The sequence below is a fragment of the Artemia franciscana genome, chromosome 8, assembly GCF_032884065.1.
Source record: "Artemia franciscana chromosome 8, ASM3288406v1, whole genome shotgun sequence".
Taxonomy (NCBI): Eukaryota; Metazoa; Arthropoda; class Branchiopoda; order Anostraca; family Artemiidae; genus Artemia; species Artemia franciscana.
This window is the reverse complement of record NC_088870.1, coordinates 28432010-28458516: the sequence shown is the minus strand read 5'-3', so window position 1 is coordinate 28458516 and position 26507 is coordinate 28432010. Positions and strand designations below refer to the sequence as shown.

The 26507-nt window shown below is 34.4% G+C and overlaps 1 protein-coding gene across 14 annotated transcripts in view; it reads right to left on the bottom strand.

The window, feature by feature from the left end:
- LOC136030245 (neuronal acetylcholine receptor subunit alpha-7-like) overlaps nucleotides 1-26507 on the bottom strand; it is a 189257-nt gene that overhangs the window by 100365 nt on the left and 62385 nt on the right. For 12 of the 14 annotated variants that reach the window (XM_065709076.1, XM_065709086.1, XM_065709079.1 and 9 more), the window contains exons 2-3: nucleotides 16262-16467; nucleotides 7244-7383 (exon numbers count right to left, since the gene is read on the bottom strand). In XM_065709076.1, the coding sequence (XP_065565148.1) occupies nucleotides 7244-7383; nucleotides 16262-16319 (198 nt within the window). In that variant the 5' untranslated portion in view covers nucleotides 16320-16467. Of the gene's footprint in view, nucleotides 1-7243; nucleotides 7384-16261; nucleotides 16468-20931; nucleotides 20951-21627; nucleotides 21772-26507 lie in introns of those variants that run through there. The other 2 variants (XM_065709074.1, XM_065709075.1) reach the window with 2 other exon arrangements.

Genomic DNA, 26507 nt, shown 5'->3' with positions numbered 1-26507 from the left:
CGACTTACGCGCGCGGGGGGGCTTGGGGGGGGGCGCGAAGCGCCCCCACCAACTATGTGTTGGGGTGGCGCGAAGCGCCACCCCAACAGCTAGTATATATATATATATATATATATATATATATGTACTAGCTGTTGGGGTGGCGCTTCGCGCCACCCCAACACCTAGTTGGTGGGGGCGCTTCGCGCCCCCACCCCCCCCCCCCCACCCCCAAGCCCCCCCGCGCGCGTAAGTCGTTACGCGCCATATTAGTTACGCGCCATTGTAGTTGTGTCCCTATGTCCCACCTGTGAATATAGATATATATATATATATATATATATATATATATATATATATATATATATATATATATATATATATATATATATATTTATATATATATATATGTTTTTAACTACGTAAAACTTGCGAATATACAACATTCTTTGCTGTCCCATTGTCTGTGCATATAAATAGATTGTCAGGTTTACCGACTCTTGAACATGCAACATATAATGGTCCATGGGAAAACAATCCGTATTCAGATCTATACCTCATGATTCTAATGATTGCCCTTGAGCTTTGTTGATGGTGATTGCTAATCGACCATTCCCTGAGTCGCCATCGTCATTTATATATCCCCCTGTGCACCCCGGCGTCCCCTTTGTAGTTATGTCCCTGTGTCCCGGTCGTCATTTATATTCCCTGTGTCCCGGTCGTCATTTGTGTCCCGGTGTTCCAGTCTGTGATTTCTCTTTGAGTGTCCCGGGCGTCATTTATATTCCTTGTGTCCCGGTGTCCCGGTCGTCATTTATATCCCCCTCTGCCCCCCGGCCTCCCCATTGTAGTTGTGTCCCTGTGTCCCGGTCGTCATTTATATTCCCTGTGTCCCGGTCATCATTTGTATCCCGGTGTCCCGGTCTGTATATACATTCGTTTTTTAGTTTTGTTTTTCTCCTTTATTTTTTTCCTTTTTTCTTTTTTAGTTTATTTAGATTTTTAGATTTTTTAGTTTTTTTATTAGTTTTTAGTTTTTTTGTAGTTTTTACCATTTTTTTAGTTTTTTTAGTTTTTTTTTTTTACTTATGTCCTGGTCGTCATTTATACTCCCTGTGTCCCGGTCGTCATTTGTGTCTCGGTGCTTTGTTGATTGCTAATTTATATTATATTTATATTTATATTTTTTATATTTATTAATATTTTTTTAGTTTTCTTTTTCTCTTATTTTTCAGTTTTTTCCTTTTTTTTAGTTTTTTCTTTTTTAGTTTTTAGTTTTTTTTTGTTTTTTACCTTTTTTTAATTTTTTTAGTTTTTTTAGTTTTTTAGCTTTTTTAGTTTTTTTATTAGTTTTTAGTTTTTTTTTAGTTTTTGCCTTTTTTTAGTTTTTTCAGTTTTTTTTAGTTTTTAGTTTTTTACCTTTTTTTAGTTTTTTTTAGTTTTTTAGCTTTTTTAGTTTTTTTTCTTTTTAGTTTTTTTTGTAGTTTTTACCTTTTTTAGTTTTTTTTCTTCTTTTGTATTAGTGTGAAATAATTCAGACGTCATATGCGGACAAACACGACGTCACTCGACAGACAGACAGACAGACATAACCCACAAACAACTTATTTTTATATATATTTATTCATATTTTTTTAGTTTTCTTTTTCTCTTTTATTTTTCAGTTTTTCCTTTTTTTTAGTTTTTTTCTTTTTTAGTTTTTAGTTTTTTTTTAGTTTTTTACCTTTTTTTAGTTTTTTTATTTTTTTTTATTTTTTAGCTTTTTTAGTTTTTTTATTAGTTTTTATTTTTTTTGTAGTTTTTGCCTTTTTTTATTTTTTTCAGTTTTTTTTTAGTTATTAGATTTTTACCTTTTTTTAGTTTTTTTTTTAGTTTTTTAGCTTTTTTAGTTTTTTTTTTCTTTTTAGTTTTTTTTGTAGTTTTTACCTTTTTTAGTTTTTTTCTTCTTTTGTATTAGTGTGAAATAATTCAGACGTCATATGCGGACAAACATGACGTCACCTGATCCACACACAGATCCACACACAGACAACTTATTTTTATATATATAGATATATTTATTCATATTTTTTTAGTTTTCTTTTTCTCTTTTATTTTTCAGTTTTTTCCTTTTTTTTAGTTTTTTTCTTTTTTAGTTTTTAGTTTTTTTTAGTTTTTTACCTTTTTTTAGTTTTTTTAGTTTTTTTAGTTTTTTAGCTTTTTTAGTTTTTTTATTAGTTTTTATTTTTTTGTAGTTTTTGCCTTTTTTTATTTTTTTCAGTTTTTTTTTTAGTTATTAGATTTTTACCTTTTTTTAGTTTTTTTTTAGTTTTTTAGCTTTTTTAGTTTTTTTTTTTTCTTTTTAGTTTTTTTTGTAGTTTTTACCTTTTTTAGTTTTTTTCTTCTTTTGTATTAGTGTGAAATAATTCAGACGTCATATGCGGACAAACATGACGTCACCTGATCCACACACAGATCCACACACAGACAACTTATTTTTATATATATAAGATATATATACTAGCTGTTGGGGTGGCGCTTCGCGCCACCCCAACACCTAGTTGGTGGGGCGCTTCGCGCCCCCCAAGCCCCCCCCCCCCCGCGCGCGTAAGTCGTTACGCGCCATATTAGTTATGCGCCATTGTAGTTGTGTCCCTGTGTCCGACCTGTGAATATAGATAGATCTATATATGTGTTTCAAACTACGCAAAAATTGCGAATAAACAACATTCTTGGCTTTCCCATTGTCTGTGCATATGCAAAGCCGTATGTACTAATAATGACGTCATATACAAACGCTCTTTTTACAAACAAACAAACATGCATCCACATAACTCGTTTTTATATAGATAGATACAATACAAATTAACTGCTTAAAACTTGTGAATAAACAACATTCTTCGCTGTCCAATTGTCGCTGCATATAAATACATTGTCAGGTTTACCGACCCTCGAACATGCAACGTACAATTGTCCATGGGAAAAACAATCAGGATTAAGATCTATACCACATTTTTCTAATGATTGACCTTGAGCTTTGTTAATGGTGATTGCAAATACTAATCGAATTGGGAATTGCAATCTTTTAAATTGAAAACGCAGATCCGTTGGAATCATGGGAATGCGAGGAATAAGAACAGCCTCACCCTCATAAGGCCCTGTCAAGATTGTGGCCTCTATTAGGTTTTCCATTGTTTTTTTTTACGGCAAGTCGCGTGCCATTGCAAAGCTTTGGTGGGTTGATATTTCTTAAAAGCATTATTGGTACGCCTATTTTTAGTTGTAGCACGTGTGGTGGAAACCCTGAAGGATCTATGGAATTTAAAAATTCAGATGGATAATTAACCGCTTCATTTGGTTCCAAAACTGTGTCGACTGACTTGTAAAGGACTGCCTGGTCTCGAATCTTGTTCAAAACAATATTGTTGATTTCGTGGACGTCTATATTTTTGGGTGCGAGAATCGCTCTTTCACTTAGCCATTTATTATTTTTATAATTTTTTAGAATATTCGGAAATACTTTTTCAATCAATTCATTTTTGGACGTCACTAAATTACAGAAATCAGCAGGTAGTTGTATACGTCCTGAAATTGAGTCTACTGTTTGACCAGAGTCATCGTTTTGCAATCGGACACGCATATTTGTAGTTAATTTTAATATTTTTACGTGTGCCTATAAATTAGAATTTTTTAGGCAAGCATTCATTTCGTCTGCAGGAGTTAAACTACGTAAAAATTGGGAATATACAACATTCTTGGCTTTCCCATTGTCTCTGCATATACAAAGCCGTATGTACTAATAATGACATCATATGCAAACGCTCTTTTTACAAACAAACAAACATGCATACATACAACTCGTTTTTATATTGATAGATAGATAGATAGATAGATAAAATACAAATTAACTGCGTAAAACTTGTGAATATACAACATTCTTCGCTGTCCAATTGTCGCTGCATATAAATAGATTGTCAGGTTTACCGACCCTCGAACATGCAACGTACAATTGTCAATGGGAAAAACAATCAGTATTAAGATCTATACCACATTTTTCTAATGATTGACCTTGAGCTTTGTTAATGGTGATTGCAAATGCTAATCGAATTGGGAATTGCAATCTTTTAAATTGAAAAGGCAGATCCGTTGGAATCTTGGGAATGCGAGGAATAAGAACAGCCTCACCCTCAAAAGGCTCTGTCAAGATTGTGGCCTCTATTAGGTTTTCCATTGTTTTTTTTTACGGCAGGTCGAGTGCCATAGCAAAGCTTTGGTGGGTTTATATTTCTTAAAAGTATTATTGGTAGGCCTATTTTTAGTTGTAGCACGTGTGGTGGAAACCCTGAGAATAATATCTCGAGGTAAAAACTGATCACCGACCATAACGATGGCCACTTCGTCGATAGTTGGAGCATTGTATCTACGCACATGTTGGCCAGGAGGCGTTTTGTCAGCGGAAATAACAATTTTATGCGTATAAGTAGGCATCAAATCGATGGCTGTTTTGAACAGACGCACTAAATTATTATTTTGGTGGAAAAGATGTTGTAATTGGGAAACGATTGTCCTTTCAATGTTGGGAGAAATTTCGCAACGTGCATTCAATTCAGAATTTCTATCACTGATGAAGTACAATTGAAAAAATTTATGATTCTCGCCTGAGAATGGTAGAAGAGACCCTGCTCTATGATAAATTTGCCCTTTTACTTTGAAAGTAGACATAAATTGATCTGGATTTTCAATTTGGGCTCCAAACGACGTCATTTGGAAACATGAGTTGTATTTTCTGATTCATTTATATTCCTTATCTCCCGGTGTCCCGGTCGTCATTTATATCCCCCTGTTTTATATCCCGCTTATTTTTCAGTTTTTACCTTTTTTTAGTTTTTTTTACTTTTTTAGTTCTTTTAGTTTTTACGTTTTTTAGTTTTTTTTAGTTTTTTAGATGAATTTTTTTTTTAGTTTTTTACCTTTTTTTCTTTTTAGTTTTTATTGGTTTTTACCTTTTTTTTAGCTTTTTATCTTTTTTATTTTTTTTTATTTTTATTTTTAATTTTATTAGTATTCTTTTTCTCTTCTATTTTTCATTTTTCCTTTTTTTTAGTTTTTTTTTAGTTTTTAGTTTTTTAAGTTTTTTCCTTTTTTTAGTTTCTTTAGTTTTTTTGGTTTTTCGGCTTTTTTATTTTTTTATTAGTTTTTAGTTTTTTTTGTAGTTAGCCGAAACATGACGTCACCTGATCCACAGATCCACAGACCCACAGACAGACAGACAACTTATTTTTATATATATAGAAGATATATATATATATATATATATATATATATATATATATATATATATATATATATATATATATATATATATATATATATATATATATATATATATATATGTTTTGAACTACTTAAAACTTGCGAATATACAACATTCTTCGCTGTCCCATTGTCTGTGCACATAAATAGATTGGTTTACCGACTCTTGAACATGCAACATATAATTGTCCATGGGAAAAACAATCCGTATTCAGATCTATACCTCATGATTCTAATGATTGCCCTTGAGCTTTGTTGATGGTGACTACTAATCGAATATTCTCTGTGTCGCCGTCGTCATTTATATATCCCCCTGTGCCCCCTGGCGTCCCCGTTGTAGTTTTGTCCCTGTGTCCCGGTGTCCCAGTCTGTAATTTCTCTTTGAATGTCTGGGTCGTCATTTATATTCCCTGTGTCCCGGTCGTCATTTTTGTCCCGTTGTCCCGGTCTGTATATACATTGGTTTTTGAACTTATTTATATATATATAGATCTCACAACGATCCAATTTTAGTCGCATCTGGTTAAACCCCTGTCCGGGTGTCCCGGTCTGTATATACATTCGTTTTTGAATTGTTTTTTTTTTTAGTTTTAGTTTTTTACCTTTTTTTTAGTTTTTTTAGTTATACCTCATGATTCTAATGATTGCCCTTGAGCTTTGTTGATTGTGATTGCTAATCGAACATTCCCTGTGTCCCCGTCGTCATTTATAATCCCCGTGTGCCCCCCGGCGTCCCTGTTGTAGTTGTGTCCCTGTGTCTCGTCATGTATATTCCCTGTGTCCCGGTCGTCATTTGTGTCCCGGTCTGTATATACATTCGTTTTTGAATTGGTTGCCTTTTTAGTTGTTTTTTATTTTTATTTTTATTTTTTTTATTTTTTTTTCCTTTATTTTTCAGTTTTTTTCTTTTTTCTTTTTTTCTTTTTTAGTTATTTTTAGTTTTTTTAGCTTTTTTAGTTTTTTTATTAGTTTTTTAGTTTTTTTTTCTTTTTAGTTTTTTTTGTAGTTTTTACCTTTTTTTTAGTTTTTTTTTAGATTATTTTTTAGTTTTTAGTTTTTTCTTTCTAGTTTTCATTTGTAGTTTTTACCTAGCCAAGGTTCGAACCTACTTCAGGCTTGAATACATTCGTTTTTGAATTGGTATATGATGAAATAATTCAGACGTCATATGCGGACAGACAGACAGACATAACACACAAACAACTTATTTATATATATATATATATATATATATATATATATATATATATATATATATATATATATATATATATATATATATATAATACCTTTTCCTGACCGCCCGAAAATCTTTAGAAAAATAGTTTCAAGGACTTATTCAACAAAACTATTGTTCATCGAAATTTTTGACTCAACATTCGAATTTTGTCTGAAATTTTATTTATGTCAAACATTTTAATTCTTGAGTAGAAAAACTGAAAATTGGGACGCTACCAATCAATTTACAATTATTGATATATACAGTTTTCAGAATAAAAAATCAAGGATAAATAGGGCCGGTAGCTCAAATCATATTTTAGTTGGGCCAGGGTATGATTTGAAAACGATGAGAAATAAACTAAAAACTAAGTTTTTTCAATGAAATCAAGGAGCAACATTAAAACTAAACCGAACTGAAATTATTTAACATATGAGGGGGCTGCTCCCTCATCAGCCCTTCACTTTTTACGCTAAGTTTGACTTTTAATCCTGGTTTCTTGAGAGCAACTGCTGAACCACAAGGGACGTTGAATTAGAGTAGAAGCTTTTTTTTAAACATTAAAAACTACAGCATCACAAGGGAGGGGTTGAGGGGCCTCCCTCTTGTATGGAACAATTATTGTTCTTTTTAAGTTTCAATGTTACTTTCAGTCGAAAAAAACTTTCTTTTTTAATTAAATAGGTGTTGAAGACGACTTGACTTAATAGGTACGCTACAGAGTCAAGGAATACAATATGAAACGTTACTCACAACATCTATGATCTGCATTAAAGTCATTCCAAGACTGATTTGTAACGGCTCGGATTCGTTCGCTGCAGGCCGTTCTAAAGTATTGTAATGATCCAGCAAATGATGCAATAACCTTTTTTCATGAGGTCCTTGAAATGACTCTAGAAGAACGAAAAACGTAAGAAAAACTTCAAAATAATGAGCACCGTTCAGATCCAAAAGTTGAATGAATAGTTAGCAAATTATGCATTCGCAAGATAAAAAACGAATTAAAGGCATTTTCAAAAGAGAATAATACAAGAAGTCAGCCACAAATATGAGCGTGTTATTAAATGATCTGTAAACCTAATTCATTTAATCCGAGGCATGACCCCAAAAAAAGTGCTCCCTTAAATCTACTTTTCCCTGTTTTACTGATTTTCAACCTTTAAGAATTTCTGTTTCCAGTGAATTCATATCCCTTCAAAGAATTTTGAATAGGTCCAAGACTGTAAAGTTAAAAATAAATCTTTAGCGTGAAAGTACAGAAAAGCATAACTTGGCACAAAATCCCCAGCAAGTCTGGTGCGCAGTATATGGAAATTTATTATTTTTTAATTTAATGATTTGATCATTTAGTTAACAAACTAATTCATTTGCCAAGACAAAAATGAATTGAAGGGATCCTAAAAAAGAGCATATCACTAAAGAATCTGAGTAGAAAATTGATTCATCTGTACAACTAATTTACGTAATCTGAAGAATGATCTGGAAAAATTACTTCCCCTAATTGAATGTTCTTGTTTTAATAATTTTCTAACTTTCAGAATCTCTGTTTTCATTAAGTTTTTACCCCTTCGAAGATTCTTGGATAGCTATAAATCTGTAAGACTAAAAAAAAAAAATTAGTGATTTTGGTGGTTTTCAACAAGGATATCCTTGCAATGAATTTCTTGTACTATTGATACGTCCGCTAAGATCATGAATGTATAGACACACTTTGAATATAACCTTAGATTATTATGGACTATGTTAAGAAGACTAAGTCACTAAGGCTAGGAATAAGTGAAGATAAACAAGTGACATTAGGTAACGAAAAGATTGATCAGGTTGGGAGCTTCAGTTACCTTGGTAGTATTATTAGTAAAGATGGTGGGAGCAGTGAAGATGTTAAAAGTAGAATAGCTAAGGCTCAGGGTGTTTTTTCATAGTTAAAAAAAAGTTTGGAAGAATAGAAAGATAAGTCTGCAAACCAAGATTAGAATATTGGAAGCTACAGTGATGACAGTGGTCAAATATGGCCCTGAAGCATGGGCGCTCCGAAAAGCAGATGATAATTTACTAGATGTTTCCAGAGAAATTGCCTACGGATTGTTCTGGGTACCCGGCTGACTGACCGTATTTCAAACAGTAGGCTGTACGAAAAATGTGGTTCAATCCCGCTTTCTAGGGCTATAATGAAAGAAAGGTTCAAATGGCTAGGCCACGTTCTACGGATGAAGAATGACAGATTACCGAAGATTGTCCTTTTTGGCCAAACGTCTGGGGCTACACGGAAAGCAGGTCGTGCTTATCGGGGTTGGGAGGATGTCATAGATAAAGATTTAAAGGAAATGGGAACTTCCTGGTAGGGTGTAAAGAGGGAGGCTTAAATAGATTAGGTTGGAGGAGGAGCTAGCGTAGCTGTGTTGGCCTCAGGCGGCTTGGTGCTGCAGTGAGTTATTAGTAGTAGTAGTAGTAGTAGTTACACATGAAAGCCTCAGAAACATTTTTACATTTGCTTTGTTTTTAAAAAAATCCAAGAGCAGGAATGTTGCTTCGAAAAATTCCCATGTCTGCATAAAAAGCCATTGAAGGATGACAGAAGAAGGAGTATCGAGTTTTGATTTATATCAACTCCTTCGCAAGGTTCCCATTGCAGAATGCACTCCTCCAAAGAATATTTGAAGTTCACTTTAAATTTGAAAAAAAAAATGAGTAACTGTGATTTGTAGAGCAAAAATTGTGAAGACAAAGGTAAGGGTGCTGTTTAAGACCATGTTTATAGGGGTATATTTGAAACTAAGTCCAGTATTCTGTTCGATAACTCATACTAATCGGTGTGACATTTGATTTGATGTTACCCGTAAAAAAGAAGTTGAGTTTTCTACAGATTAAAAGACTAATTTTAATCAGCATGTCAAGTCAAAATCAACAACAAAAACTGTAGGGTACAACGTGTCTCCTACAACAGAGTATTGATAAACTATTTTTTGTCCCTGGCAAGAATCAGTTGCTCACTACTCAGGCCATTTCCTTTGATTTCGAATAATATCTACAATCTCACTGTGGTGTTGAAGTAAATCGCTGAGAATGAAGATTATCATATCAAACAGTTCATGGTAACGAATTGAAGCCGTGAGTAAGGATTGACTTGGCTCAATTGTAACAAAAAATGATCCTAATGGAAATGGCATCATCAGTTCAGCGCATCAGAGAACCCTACAGTAAAGGTTTCAAGCTCCCATCTGCATAAACGTGGAACTTCGTAGTTTTTACAAGAAGACAGATCAATGATTCGGGATTTTTTTTTTGCAAGTTTGATTTCCCAGGGATGATTGTGTTGAACCAATGGTTCTAGAATATTAGAATAGGGATCAATCGAAAGGAAATTTAAAGTTCTAGTTCCCTTTTTATAGTGACCAAAACATTAGAAGGCAACTGACCCTTCCTCGCACCTTTTTTTTCCAAAATCGTGATTAAGATCTTGATATAGCCATTTGTTCAGCATAGTCGAAACGTCGAAAAATATTCCTTTGGGGATAGCTTGACCTCCTACAGTCCCTGAGAAAAGAGCTGAGCTTTCCAGGGTAAATTTTACACTTGGGGAATTTGCCAGAATTCTCACACGAAATTCTTATAATTTGTCTTACTTTTGTCTTCCTTGACTCAACTTTAGGCGTGGAGATGTTCTGCGGGAATTGTCTAGCATAGTTGGAATTGTCTGGAAGATTGTTTCATGGGAGGAGATTTTTCGCAGGAGAAATCCTCCATGGGAGAATTTTCCTTGGGAAATTTCCAGCTATGAGAGATGAAGGAGGCAGTAGCGAAACTTCTGTTTATAGTAATTTTAATTCGTTTTAAGTTTGAATTTAGTATTCATTTTGATTCTTACTCGTTTTAGGATTCCTTTATTCATCTATATCAGTATCTTTATGTTTAATATGATTATTTATTCTTATTTCTTTTCGTTCAGGGTTCCTTTTTATAGTAATTTCTGTTTGAATTGCTAAGAAATACGGAATACCGAGGTTTTGACTTTGCTTAGTGGTGCTATCTCGTTCGAATACGATAAAGTGCCCAATTAAGACCTTTGTGACAATATAGGGGGGCACCCACCCTGAGTTGCCTGCGAGAGTCGCAGAGCGACTGCAAATTTTTATCCTAGTTTTCAGATAGTGCAAATAATCTGCTGAGCCACAATTTTGCTAGATAACTCGGTAAATTTATCTCATACCGTTTGTAACGCTGCTGCCAATATTTGCTTTACAACTGATGGCACTAAGCCAGTAACATGACTTACTACCTAAATATCCATGTTTTTGAAAAATATTCTTTTTTTAGGATTATAATCCAAAACAAAAAACAAATCTCACTAAACTTAACCAATTTCTAACATGCCGCACTATCCATGCACGTTTTCAACCGACCCCTTGCGAGACTAGGCATAAATGTCGAAGTTCGAAAGAGAATGAGCCAGGGAATAAAACATGTAAAAACCTAAAAATGAGTTCGGTCAACCTAACATTTCTGATTTAGGTCTATTTTTTTGTGGGTCCACAAAGAAAACTTTTGCCCTAACAAGGCCATACTGCCATCGAGCGAGAATTCTGAAATAGCCGATTTAATTAAAACTGTCAAAAAACCCCTGTTTTGCTTTTCAAGGGTAATTTGGAGTATCGTTGGAATATTCCTGAAACCCATCATTTGACCGTGATTTTGGTCAGATTAGACAAACTTAAACAATACAAAAGATACCAAAATGTTTCATTTTTTGAAGCATGTAAAAAATCGTAAGTGCTTTATGTTTTACTATACAAAATCACATATTGCTTTGTAAATCAATGGAATTCTAAATTCTTTTGCCATCAACTTCGCTTTTTTCTTCTGTCATTTTTTTTTTATTATAAATTCCAATATTTTTCACCCTTTAAGAAAAAAACTCTACCCCTCTTAATTTATTCTCTGTTTTTTTCTTATTGAAATAGTTTTTATTTAATATACGTATAGCCCTCACTGTTGAGGATTGTGAGTATATGTTAAAAATCATGTAAAACAATGTAAAACTTTACAAAATGTTAGTGAAGGTTCTTCTGACTGATCTCAAGGGGCATAATATACCTTTAAATTCTCCACGTGTGAAGAATTATGCTTAAATTAAGTGTTGAGAAATAGGTGATGAGGGAGTGACAATCCCCCTGCTTGTTACTAGAAAGATCTAAGAATGAAATGGGAGAAAACATTCTTTCTGGGTAATAAAAAGAAAACTTTTGTCCAATGGGATCTTACGTTTTAGGTTATAGAATTTACGACTTTGAAAAAAAGAACTGAGGAAATGTATTGAATTTACGACTTTGAAAAAAAGAAATAACGAAATTACTACCGAATTTACATATAGCGCTGTTCCGTAAGGAATATATGCTGCTGATACTGCGACTGTTCCGCTGACTTATTTAAATTTGGGAGTCTATCTTGAGTTTGATAGCTACTTTTTAATATTGGATTTTGAGGAACTTAGCTCTTGTTTTTGAGAAGTAAGGATACATATGGTCAAAACCCGTCTTAAATCCTTAGCAATGTTAAATCGTTTTGAGGAACTTAGCTCTTAGTTTCCAGAAACAAGAACGTACATGGTCAAAATGCATCAGATATACTTTGCAATGTTAGATCATTTTGAGAAATTTAGGTTTTAGTTTTGAAAAACAAGGATGCATATGGTCAAACTGCATCTGATATCCTTAACAATTTTAGATCATTTGTAGGAACTTAGCTTTTAGTTTTGAGAAACCAAGATGGTCAAAACGCATCTAATATCCTTAGCAATGTTAGATCAGGCTGAGAAATTTAACAAAAATCGGTCCATAATTCAAACTAGGGGACCCTTGCCTGGGGCAGTAAATACAGGCGGAGGAGGAAGAAAGTCCCTCATGTTTAAACTCAAAGGGGCTCATCGGCGTGTACACACGTCCCATGAATTACAAACCTTGTCTCAGTAATGGTTAAATTGCAGGGTGTTCCAGAACACCAAGGTGGAAAGATTCTCTATAGGATGGAAACTGCGACAGGGCGTAAGATCCAGGTCTATGGACACCGGTCTCTGCAAAAGACTGTCTCAATCCTCTTTTTGTACCTTAAATACTGGGGATCTTGTCGTCAACTCTGTTCCCACATGAAGAGTGGTACCCCTCGAGGAAATTATAGCCTAGTAAACGACACAGCATTCGCGTAGGATTTTGATTAACGGATGTTTCTTCTGGGTTTGGTCTGTTTTGGTGGTTGTTTTTGGGCTGAAAAACTTCTTCCTAATTAAGTTATCTATTATGGGTTACCTCCCCGCAGTAGCATAATATTTGTAGGCATAAATATATAATGAGTCAGATACAACAAGCTTGAGTCTCTCTGTGAAGAATTTCAACTCTTGTTGATATAAAAGCATCACCAAGTGCTGAAGACCATGAGGTGACAAATATGAGGCCAGGATTGCGCAAAGCCTCTATTCTACTGGAGTTCCCAGGAATTTCTTTATCTCCGGTTCTAAACAGGCTTAAGCGCTTTGGTGTAGACTTAGTAAGACGTGTTGGTCCCCATTCTGCACTGCTATCCGAGACTATTTCTTTTCCTGAGATCAAAATAATCTCAACGATTCCAAGAATTTGGAACTTGGAATTTTACAGCGTTAAAAAACGACTATCGTACCAACATTGTGACTGACAAATTCAGACGATTCGAAATGCACTTATTAGGAGTTCCAGAAACTCAAATCCCAGGGGTAGGTAGCATGAAATCAAGTGACATAGAATTTGTTTATTCAGACAGGAAGGATGGGGTACATAGATAAGGAGTAGGGCTCATGATGAATAAGGAAGCTGCTAAGGCTTGTTTACACTCGGAGGGCACTAATAATAGAATACTAATCGTCCATGTTATGACTAAAAAGTTCAGGGTATCAGTGATAGCACTATATGCCCATGTAGATCCTACTGATGGAGATGCTAGTGACTCAGTCGAATTTTACTTACAGTTACAGGAGCAAAAAAACAGGGTCCCAGGTAGAAATATGGTGCTTTCATTAGAAGATTTTAGCGCCCATTTCAGTAGAAATAGGGATAGATGGTATCTTAACCCAAGCAAATTTGGTGTAGGAAAAGAATATATCAATGGCTACATACTGTTCCAATTTCGTAGGTACGGCAATCTAGTTATTACCAATACGGTGTATGGTTACAAAATGGCTCATAAGTTAACAAGGTATTCAAGTGATGTTAAGACAGCAAACCTTATTGATTATATGTTATTGTAAACGAAGACTGGCAGGATCAGTACAAGATACTAGTTCATATAGGAGGTGCTGTTATTGATTTTGAAAGTAAAGACCACCCTGGTAGGGTCTACGGAAAATTTAAAGATGAAATTTCGGAAGGGTAACTATCTCCCGGGAAGTTATAATGTTGGTGGACTCCAGGATGAGAATTTGAGAGAATCTTTCCAGGAACAGTTCAATACTACACTGGAAAGTGTAAAATTTGACAATGTGGAAGATGGATGGAATGACTTTAGAAAAACAATTTTTGAAGTTGCTGACGGTGTCTTGGGGAATAAAGTTAGGACTGCAGCTAGGAATATTAGTGAAAAGTCTTATGTTCAATTGAGAGGAGAAGGGGCTTGTACAAGAAAACAAAAGAAATATAAAGAAAGGGGAAAAGCTTAAAAATATGAATTAAGGAGATGTAAAGTGGATGCCATTGATAAAATTTGCCGAGGGTGTGGAAGATACAGCTAGAAGGCGTAATAGTAAAATAATGCACTGGCATGTTAATAAATTGAGAGGGAGTAGTCAATCTGGACTTGTCCCGGTTAAAGATAGGGACGGGGCCACAGTTAGTGATAAAGAAAGGGTAAAAGCGAGATGGGTAGAACTTTTTCAGAATGTGCTAAACCTAGATAGAGTAGCAGGATAAGATATAGAAGAAAATTAAAAAGTTCGTGATACTTTAGATGTGAAGAAAGATTTGTTTTATGAGGAATAATTAGGACACTGGTCAAAGGATTTAAAAATAATAAAGCTCCAAGTGCTCATAGTGCGGTAAATTAGTTTGTTAAAAATGTTGTTAAAAATGTTGGCTCTGAGGTTAGAAATAAGTTACTGAAGAATATGAATATGGTTGTTGAAAAAGGGGAAGTACCTAGCGTTTTTAAAAAGAAAAACTTAATCGAACCAGTGTATGAGAAAGGTGATATGAGTGAATGTGGTTATTATCGATGCAATAATCTGGTTTCTAGAAAAGGCAGAGGGTGTGTCGTCTAAATTTTCACACTTGGATTAATAATTGAAAACTTCCTAAGTTATCAGACACCTTTGGTCCTCAGTTTTATAGATTAATAAAAAAATTCGATTCTGTCGATAGAAGAGCTTTAGCAAATGTTTTATTCTTGTATGGTGTACCAGACAAATGCATTACAGTGATTAGTGCTATGTACGAGAATAATACTGCTGCGGCTAAGGTAGGAAATGAGGTCAGAAGCTCGTTTCGTATTAAATCAGGAGTTAAGCAGAATTATGTTTTATCCTGCTTTCTATGGATCATTTTGATGAATTTTGTCTTAAGAAGCGCAAGAAAGGCAATGGGAGACCACGGAACCAAATGAGGAGGGAAAACTCTGCTCGACTTTAATTATGCCGATGATTTAAGTATCCTAGATGAAAGTGTAAGCAACATCAATGAGCCTTTAGAGACTATGCGAGTTCAGGGATCTTGAATAAGTTTGAAAATAAATGTTAAGATGACTAAGTCACTAAGGCTAGGAATAAGTGAAGATGTAAAGGTGACGTAGGGTAACGAAAAATTTGATCAGGAGGGCAGCTTCACTTTCCTTGGTAGCATTATTAGCAAAGACAGTGGGAGCAGTGAAGATGTTAAAGTAGAATAACCATGGCTCAGGGTGTTTTTTCATAGTTAAAAAAAAGTTTGGAAGGATTGGAAGATAAGTGTGCAAACCGAGATCAAAATATTGGAGGCTACACTGATGACAGTTGTCAAGTATGGCTCTGAAGCATGGGTGCTAAAAAAGCAGATGAAGATTTTCTAGATGTTTTCGAGAAAAATTTCCTACAGACTGTTCTGGGTACCCGGCTGACTGACCGTATTTCAAATAGTAGGCTGTATGAAAAGTGTGGTTCAATCCCGCTTTTATAAGGGTATAATGAGAGAGAGGTATAGATGCCTAGGGCACCTTCTAACAATGAAGGAGAATAGATTGCCAAATATTATCTTTTTCGGCGTGCCGTCTAGGGCTAAATGGAAAGCATGTCGTCCGCGGTTGAGGGGTGGAGGATGTCATAAAGAAAGATTTGAAGGAAATAGGAACTTCTTGGGAGAGTGTAAATAGGCCGGCTTTGCATGGATTGGGATGGAGGAGGAGCATGTGTAGCTCTGTTGGTTTCAGGCATCTCGGCACGGCGGTGAGTTGTTAGTAGTAGTAGATTTCTGAAGATGTTTGCTATAGAGGTTTGTCCATTGTGGCTTAGTATGCTTCTTAGTGATTGATCTCACCAATTTCCTAACAATGTTTTGTAGATTTGGAATACTAAAACAAATACCTGCAATTCCTGTGGAAAAGCGAGATTATGGTTAACACTTTAAAAATGACGCACAAAATAATTACGCATGTCTAGTGCTTAGTTCATAAAAAAAAAAATTAATACGAATGTCACCATGAAGGATTTCTTTACGTTTTCGTGTGTCAGATATAGGTTGTAATTCGTAACCTTTTGTCAGAAAATACGAAAAAGACAAGACTCACCTTTTACCAAAATTAGCAAAATTGAAATTTCAATGACAACCGAGTTGATTGTGTTCATCTTTGTTAAAAGTTAATATCTCTGCCATTCAAGATGGGCTCGTGTTCCAATTTCTCCTTTCAAACGTGTCTTCAAGTACATATTTTATGACAAGTATCCAGTAGCAAAATGAAGGGATTGGGTGTCCATTAATATAAGATAAGGCTTACTGAAAAATTAAATATTAAAAACTGATAATGTAGGCTATGTATACACACACACACACACACACAAACATATATATATATATATATATATATATATATATATATATATATATATATATATATATATATATATATATATATATACTAGCTGTTGGGGGGGGCGCTTCGCGCCCCCCCCCAAGCCCCCCCGCGCGCGTAAGTCGTTACGCGCCATATTAGTTACGCGCCATTGTAGTTGTGGCCCTATGTCCCACCTGTGAATATAGATATATATATATATATATATATATATATATATATATATATATATATATATATATATATATATATATATATATATATATATATATATGTTTTTAACTACGTAAAACTTGCGAATATACAACATTCTTTGCTGTCCCATTGTCTGTGCATATAAATAGATTGTCAGGTTTACCGACTCTTGAACATGCAACATATAATGGTCTATGGGAAAACAATCCGTATTCAGATCTATACCTCATGATTCTAATGATTGCCCTTGAGCTTTGTTGATGGTGATTGCTAATCGACCATTCCCTGAGTCGCCATCGTCATTTATATATCCCCCTGTGCACCTCGGCGTCCCCTTTGTAGTTATTCCCCTGTGTCCCGGTCGTCATTTATATTCCCTGTGTCCCGGTCGTCATTTGTGTCCCGGTGTCCCAGTCTGTGATTTCTCTTTGAGTGTCCCGGGCGTCATTTATATTCCTTGTGTCCCGGTGTCCCGGTCGTCATTTGTCAGGTTTACCGACTCTTGAACATGCAACATATAATTGTCCATGGGAAAAACAATCCATATTCAGATCTATACCTCATGATTCTAATGATTGCCCTTGAGCTTTGTTGATGGTGATTGCTAATTGAACATTCCCTCTGTCCCGGTCGTCATTTATATTCCCAGTATCCCGGTCGTCATTTGTGTCCCAGTGTTCCAGTCTGTAATTTCTCTTTGAGCGTCCCGTTCGTCTTTGTTTGATGGTGAGCTTTGTTGCCCCTTGAGCTTTGTTGATGGTGATTGCTAATCGAACATTGCCTGTGTCCCCGTCGTCATTTATGTCCCCCTGTGCCCCCGGCGTCACCGTTGTAGTTGAGTCCCTGCGTCCCGGTCGTCATTTATATTCCCTGTGTCCCGGTCGTCATCCCGGTATACATTCGTTTTCGAATTGGTATATGATGAAAGAAATTTTTAATTTTTCCCTTTTTTTCCTTTTAGTTTTTTTTTATTGGTTTCGACCTTTTTTTAGGTTTTTTAGTTTTTTTCTTTTTTTTTTTAGTTTTTTTTGAAGTTTTTATCTTTTTAGTTTTTTTTATTTTTATTTTTTTAGTTTTCTTTTTCTCCTTTATTTTTCAGTTTTTTTCCTTTTTTAGTTTTTTTTTCTCTTTTAGTTCTTTTAGTTTTTACCTTTTTTAGTTTTTTTTAGTTTTTTAGATGAAAATTTTTTTTTAGTTTTTTTCCTTTTTTTCTTTTTAGTTTTTTATTGGTTTTTACCTTTTTTTTTTTAGCTTTTTTCGTTTTTTCTTTTTACTTTTTTTTTAGTTTTTATCTTTTTTTTTATTTTTATTCTTAATTTTATTAGTTTTCTTTTTCTCTTCTATTTTTCAGTTTTTTCCTTTTTTTAAGTTTTTTTTTTTAGTTTTTAGTTTTTTTATTTTTTTGTTTTTTTAGTTTTTTTTTAGTTTTTTAGCTTTTTTATTTTTTTAGTAGTTTTTAGTTTTTTTTGTAGTTTTTGCCCTTTTTTTTAGTTTTTTCAGTTTTTTTTTAGTTTTTAGTTTTTTACCTTTTTTAGCCTAACCAGGATTTGAACCTAGGACCTTCATTCTCCGTTCTGACACCCTCTCTCACCGAGTGACTACTCCAGCATGTTCATTTTGGTGTTTTAAATGGTATATTATTAACCAAATTAATGTGTTTTACAATATACTAAGCATCGTCATAACAAACATGACGACAACTAATTTCATGACGTCAGCCGACACAGAAACATGACGTCACCTGATCCACAGATCCACAGACAGACAACTTATTTTTATATATATAGATGTATATATATATATATTTATATATATATAAAAATATATATATATATATATATATATATATATATATATATATATACTAGCTGTTGGGGTGGCGCTTCGCGCCACCCCAACACCTAGTTGGTGGGGGCGCTTCGCCCCCCCCCAAGCCCCCCCGCGCGCGTAAGTCGTTACGCGCCATAATAGTTACGCGCCATTGTTGTTGTGTCCCTATGTCCCACCTGTGAATATAGATATATATATATATATATATATATATATATATATATATATATATATATATATATATATATATATATATATATATATATATATATATATATATATATATATATATATATATATATATATATATATATATATATATATATATATATATATATATATATATGGTTTTAACTACGTAAAACTTGCGAATATACAACATTCTTTGCTGTCCCATTGTCTTTGCATATAAATAGATTGTCAGGTTTACCGACTCTTGAACATGCAACATATAATGGTCCATGGGAAAACAATCTGTATTCAGATCTATACCTCATGATTCTAATGATTGCCCTTGAGCTTTGTTGATGGTGATTGCTAATCGACCATTCCCTGTCCCGGTGTCCCGGTCGTCATTTATATCCCCCTGTTTCCCCCGGTGTCCTCGTTGTAGTTGTGTCCCTGTGTCCCGGTCGTCATTTATATTCCCTGTGTCCCGGTCGTCATTTGTATCCCGGTGTCCCGGTCTGTATATACATTCGTTTTTTAGTTTTGTTTTTCTCCTTTATTTTTTTCCTTTTTTTTCTTTTTTAGTTTATTTAGATTTTTAGATTTTTTAGTTTTTTTATTAGTTTTTAGTTTTTTTTCTTTTTAGTTTTTTTGTAGTTTTTACCTTCTTTTTAGTTTTGTTAGTTTTTTTTTTACTTATGTCCTGGTCGTCATTTATACTCCCTGTGTCCCGGTGCTTTGTTGATTGCTAATCGAACATTCCTTTTGTCCTGGTCGCTTTCTCTTTGAGTGTTGTCATTTATTTTTTTATTTTTTAGTTCTTTTAGTTTTTACCTTTTTTAGTTTTTTTTAGTTTTTTAGATGAAAATTTTTTTTAGTTTTTTCCTTTTTTTCTTTTTAGTTTTTTATTGGTTTTTACCTTTATTTTAGCTTATTTTTCAGTTTTTCCTTTTTTTTAGTTTTTTTTATTTTTTATTTTTTTTAGTTTTTTACCTTTTTTTAGTTTTTTTATTTTTTTTTAGCTTTTTAGCTTTTTTACTTTTTTTTATTAGTTTTTAGTTTTTTTTGTAGTTTTTGCCTTTTTTTAGTTTTTTCAGTTTTTTTTTTAGTTTTTTATTAGTTTTTACCTTTATTTTAGCTTATTTTTCCGTTTTTTCCTTTTTTTAGTTTTTTTTAGTTTTTAGTTTTTTTAGTTTTTTACCTTTTTTTAGTTTTTTTAGTTTTTTTAGTTTTTTAGTTTTTTTTGTAGTTTTTGCCTTTTTTTAGTTTTTTTAGTTTTTTAGCTTTTTTATTAGTTTTTAGTTTTTTTTGTAGTTTTTGCCTTTTTTTAGTTTTTTTCTTTTTAGTTTTTTTTTAGTTTTTACCTTCTTTTTAGTTTTGTTAGTTTTTTTTTTACTTATGTCCTGGTCGTCATTTATACTCCCTGTGTCCCGGTGCTTTGTTGATTGCTAATCGAACATTTTTTTTAGATGAAAATTTTTTTTAGTTTTTTCCTTTTTTTCTTTTTAGTTTTTTATTGGTTTTTACCTTTATTTTAGCTTATTTTTCAGTTTTTCCTTTTTTTTATTTTTTTTATTTTTTATTTTTTTTAGTTTTTTACCTTTTTTTAGTTTTTTAGTTTTTTTAGTTTTTTAGCTTTTTTACTTTTTTTATTAGTTTTTAGTTTTTTTTGTAGTTTTTGCCTTTTTTTTAGTTTTTTTAGTTTTTTAGCTTTTTTATTAGTTTTTAGTTTTTTTTGTAGTTTTTGCCTTTTTTTAGTTTTTTTTAGTTTTTTAGCTTTTTTATTTTTTTATTAGTTTTTAGTTTTTTTTGTAGTTTTTGCCTTTTTTTAGTTTTTTCAGTTTTGACGTCACCTGATCCAGTTTTTTCAGGTGACGTCACCTGATCCACAGATCCACACACAGACAACTTATTTTTATATATATATATATATATATATATATATATATATATATATATATATATATATATATATATATATATATATATATATATATATATATATATATATATATATAAAAATAAGTTGTCTGTCTGTCTGTGGATCAGGTGACGTCATGTTTCTGTGTCGGCTGACGTCATGAAATTAGTTGTCGTCATTTTCGCTTTGACGGTGACGTCATTCAGGATATATAAGACATATGTTCACGATGAAATCTATTAATGTTTAAGTTTACAATGACTGATGAACTTACCATGGCAAAAGCCGATGAAGATGCTCAAAGAGTCTATGCCAAAAAACTTGCTGCTGATAGAGAAAGCCAGAAAAGAAAGCGTGCCGAGGAATCAAAAGAACAGCAAGGAAACAGGCTTGAGGCTAAAGAACGCAAAACCGCGCAGTTAGATGAAGATCCACCTGGACAGCGAGAATCAAAACATATCAAAACTGAAAATGATAGCAATGATGATCGGGTTTGGGATTTTGACTTGGATAAGGTCATCAATGTCTATCAGATTTTAGTTAAAAAAACAGAGGTTCGGCCATATGTATTTCATAGTGAAGCTGAAAAATAAAGAAGAAAACGAAAACTGAAAAAAGAAAAAATGTAAAAAACTAAAAAAAAACTAAAAAGAAAAAACACTCAAAGAGAAATTACAGACTGGGATACCGGGACACACAGGGAATATAAATGACGACCAGGTCACAGGTATTTAAGAATATCGTTCAAAGACAAATTTTTAATTGTAAGAAGACCGTTGAAAGAGAAATTTCTAATTGTAAAATGACTGAAGAACCTACAATCTTCAAAGATACCACGATAGGAAGACTCTACACCGTTCACCCAAATCAACATGAATGCTTCTTTCTACGCCTGCTTTTGGTGAATGTACCCGGTCCGACATCCTTTGAGTATTTGAGAACTGTAAACGGTACTATACATGACACTTACCGTAGTGCATGCCAAGCTCTGAATGACCAGGCAGTCCTTTACAAGTCAGTCGACACAGTTTTGGAACCAAATGAAGCGGTTAATTATCCATCTGAATTTTTAAATTCCATAGATCTTTCAGGGTTTCCACCACACGTGCTACAACTAAAAATAGGCGTACCAATAATACTTTTAAGAAATATCAACCCACCAAAGCTTTGCAATGGCACGCGACTTGCCGTAAAAAAAACAATGGAAAACCTAATAGAGGCCACAATCTTGACAGGGCCTTTTGAGGGTGAGGCTGTTCTTATTCCTCGCATTCCCATGATTCCAACGGATCTGCCTTTTCAATTTAAAAGATTGCACTTCCCAATTCGATTAGCATTTGCAACCACCATTAACAAAGCTCAAGGTCAATCATTAGAAAAATGTGTTATAGATCTTAATACTGATTGTTTTTACCATGGACCATTGTACGTTGCATGTTCGAGGGTCGGTAAACCTGACAATCTATTTATATGCAGCGACAATTGGACAGCGAAGAATGTTGTATATTCGCAAGTTTTACGCAAATTATATTGTATTGTATCTATCTATCTATCTATCTATATAAAAACGAGTTGTGTGTATGCATGTTTGTTTGTTTGTAAAAAGAGCGTTTGCATATGACGTCATTATTAGTACATACGGCTTTGTATATGCAAAGACAATGGGAAAGCCAAGAATGTTGTATATTCGCAATTTTTACGTAGTTTAACTCCTGCAGACGAAATGAATGCTTGCCTGAAAAATTCTAATTTATGGGCACACGTAAAAATATTAAAATTAACTACAAATATGTGTGTCCGATTGCAAAACGATGACTCTGGTCAAACATTTTCAGATCAATTGCTGGCAATTGGAAACGGAAAGCTCCCAGTAGTGGGAAAGCCAAAAATGTTGTATATTCGCAATTTTTACGTAGTTTGAAACACATATATAAATCTATCTATATTCACAGGTGGGACACAGGGACACAACTTTTATGGCGCGTAACTAATATGGTGCGTAACGACTTACGCGCGCAGGGGGCTTGGGGGGGCGCGAAGCGCCCTACCAACTAGGTTTTGGGGTGGCGCGAAGTGCCACCCCAACAGCTAGTATCTATATACATAAAAATAAGTTGTCTGTCTGTGGATCAGGTGACGTCATTTTTCTGTGTCGACTGACGTCATGAAGTTAGTTGTCGTCATTTTTGCTATGACGGTGACGTCATTAAAGATATTTAAGACATATATGTTCACGTAGAAATCTATTAATGTTTAAGTTTAAAATGACTGATGAACTTACAATGGCAAAAGCCGATGAAGATGCTCAAAGAGTCTATGCCAAAAAACTTGCTGCTGATAGAGAAAGTCAGAAAAGAAAGCGTGCCAAGGAACTACCACAGCAACGCGAAAGCAGACTTGCTGCTAAAAGAGAAAGTGAAAAAAGAAGGCGTGCCGAGGAATCACAAGAACGGCAAGAAATCAGGCTTGCTGCTGATAGAGAAAGTAAGAAAAGAAAGCGTGCCGAGGAATCAGAGCAACCTGAAAGTTATCGCCTGGTATTCAGGTACAGCCCAGTCGATGATTATAGCTTGAGTAGATGTGTTCAAATCGGGACAATGTCTAAAATTTGTCCCTATTGCAAGGCCTTGAAATTCAATGGTGAAATAATGGGAATGTGTTGCGCCTCAGGAAAAGTTAAACTTCCTCTATTGGCTGCACCACCAGAGCCATTGAAGACTTTCCTTACTGGAACTACGTCAAAATATAAGCGTTTTTTGTCAAAAATCAGAAAATAGTTGGAGCCCAAATTGAAAATCCAGATCAATTTATGTCTACTTTCGAAGTAAAAGGGCAAATTTATCATAGAGCAGGGTCCCTTCTACCATTCTCAGGCGAGAATCGTAAATTTTTACAATTGTACTTCATCAGTGATAGAAATTCTGAATTGAATGCACGTTGCGAAATTTCTCCCACGGTTGAAAGGACAATCGTTTCCCAATTGCAACATCTTTCCCACGAAAATGATAATTTAGTGCGTCTGTTCAAAACAGCCATCGATTTGATGCCTACTGATACGCATAAAATTGTTATTTCCGCTGACAAAACGCCTCCATGAAGTTAGTTGTCGTCATTTTTGTTATGACGGTGACGTCATTAAAGATATTTAAGACATGCGTTCACCAAGAAATCTATTAATGTTTAACTGTAAAATGACTGATGAACCTACAATGGCAACAGCCGAGGAAGATGCTCAAAGAGTCTATGCCAAAAAACTTGCTGCTGATAGAGAAAGTAAGAAAATAAAGCGTGCCGAGTAATCAAAAGAACAGCAAGGAAACAGGCATGAGGCTGATAGAGAAAGTAAGAAAAGAAAGCCTGCCGAGGAAGCAAAAGAACAGCAAGGAAACAGGCTTGAGGCTGATAGAGAAAGAAAGAACAGAAAGCGTGCCGAGGAACTACCAGAGAAACATGAAACCAGACTTGCTGCTAAAAGAGAAAGTGGAAAAAGAAGGCGTGCCGAGGAACTACCAGAGCAACATGAAACCAGACTTTCTGCTAAAAGAGAAAGTGAAAAAAGAAGGCATGCCGAGGAACTACCAGAGCAACATGAAACCAGACTTGCTCCTAAAAGAGAAAGTGAAAAAAGAAGGCGTGCCGAGGAATCACAAGAACAGCAAGAAATCAGGCTTGCTGCTGATAGAGAAAGTAAGAAAAGAAAGCGTGCCGAGGAATCAGAGCAACCTGAAAGTTATCGCCTGGCATTCAGGTATAGCCCAGTCGATGATTATAGCTTGAGTAGATGTGTTCAAATCGGGACTATGTCTAAAATTTGTCCCTATTGCAAGGCCTTGAAATTCAATGGTGAAACAATGGGAATGTGTTGCGCCTCAGGAAAAGTTAAACTTCCTCTATTGGCTGCACCACCAGAGCCATTGAAGACTTTCCTTACTGGAACTACGTCAGAATCTAAGCGTTTTTTGTCATAAATCAGAAAATATAACTCATGTTTCCAAATGACGTCGTTTGGAGCCCAAATCGAAAATCCAGATCAATTTATGTCTACTTTCAAAGTAAAAGGGCAAATTTATCATAGAGCAGGGACCCTTCTACCATTCTCAGGCGAGAATCATAAATTTTTTCAATTGTACTTCATCAGTGAGAGAAATTCTGAATTGAATGCACGTTGCAAAATTTCTCCCAACATTGAAAGGACAATCGTTTCCCAATTGCAACATCTTTTCCACGAAAATAATAATTTAGTGCGTCTGTTCAAAACAGCCATCGATTTGATGCCTACTGATACGCATAAAATTGTTATTTCAGCTGACAAAACGCCTCCTGGCCAACATGTGCGTAGATACAATGCTCCAACTATCGACGAAGTGGCAATCGTTATGGTCGGTAATCAGTTTTTACCTCGAGATATTATTCTTCATAAGCGAAACACTCAGTTGTTAAGAATTGCTGAAACCCATCGATGCCCACGATGCCCTACAATATCCTATCATTTTTTGGGATGGAGCCGACGGCTATCACTTTAATATTAAATTGATGAATCCAGCCACTAACAAAGAAATGAATAAGAAATGCAATGCAATGCATTATTATTCCTATAGACTAATGATTCGGCAGGATGAAGGAAATTATATTTTAAAATGCCGTCAATTGTTTCACCAATTCTTCGTTGATATGTATGCTAAAATTGAATCAGAACGTTTGCTATATGCCTACTGATACGCATAAAATTGTTATTTCCGCTGACAAAACGCCTCCTGGCCAACATGTGCGTAGACAAAATGCTCCAACTATCGACGAAGTGGCAATCGTTAAGGTCGGTGATCAGTTTTTACCTCGAGATATTATTCTTCATAATTCGCCAAACAGATTCACTACTGCTTATTTATCTTCCAGCCTGATATTGTACGATTTTGTCGATATCTTTGATTTCGGACTGCAAGCCAAAAACATCCATGTCACTGCCTTTGTTGACGTATTTAAATATGTATTTGATTGCCTTTACGGAGTTACAGTATTCAACGTTTATGTGTGCATTAAATGTTTTTGATAATAATGGGGAATATGGAACAACCCACTGGTTATCTACTTCGATGGTGGTACCGTTACGCTTCTTTATTATTGCTGTTTTACCGCCATCTTCAGTAGATCTTCTTCTATATTGTGGGTAACCATCATTGCCAGTAATTGTGTTGGGTACTAAACGTCGAGGATATTGCTTTGTGCACCTTCTTTTGGCCATGCATGGTGAATTTTCGTTCAGTGCACCGCAAGGTCCATGTATCATATTTTTTACAACAATATCATATAACCCCTTATCGACATTTTCATCAGGTATTTCAGCGGAAATCACATCATCAATTTCATTAGAAGTAATTTTATAATGTAGCCAGATTCCCAAGATTGATTAAATGTAAATGTAATAAATAAATCTGGACGACCATAGAGACGAACATAAGCAATAGCATCTTGAGCATATTCATGCATATGACGGGGACTGCCAGCATATGACGAAGGTAAAATCGTTAATCTTCCAACGTTTGTGGTATTACCGTCATTTACAACTGCATCTCGCAAATGAATGTATTGTTCAGGGCGGAACTTGGTCTGGTTCAGACGGATAAATAGCAAACGTTCTGATTCAATTTTTGCATACATATCAACGATGTATTGGTGAAACAATTGACGGCATTTTAAAATATAATTGTCTTCATCCTGCCGAATCATTAGTCTATAGGTATTAGTCTATAGGAATAATAATGCATTGCACTGCATTTCTAATTCATTTCTTTGTTAGTGGCTGGATTTATCAATTTAATAATAAAGTTATAGCCGTCGGCTCCATCCCAAAAA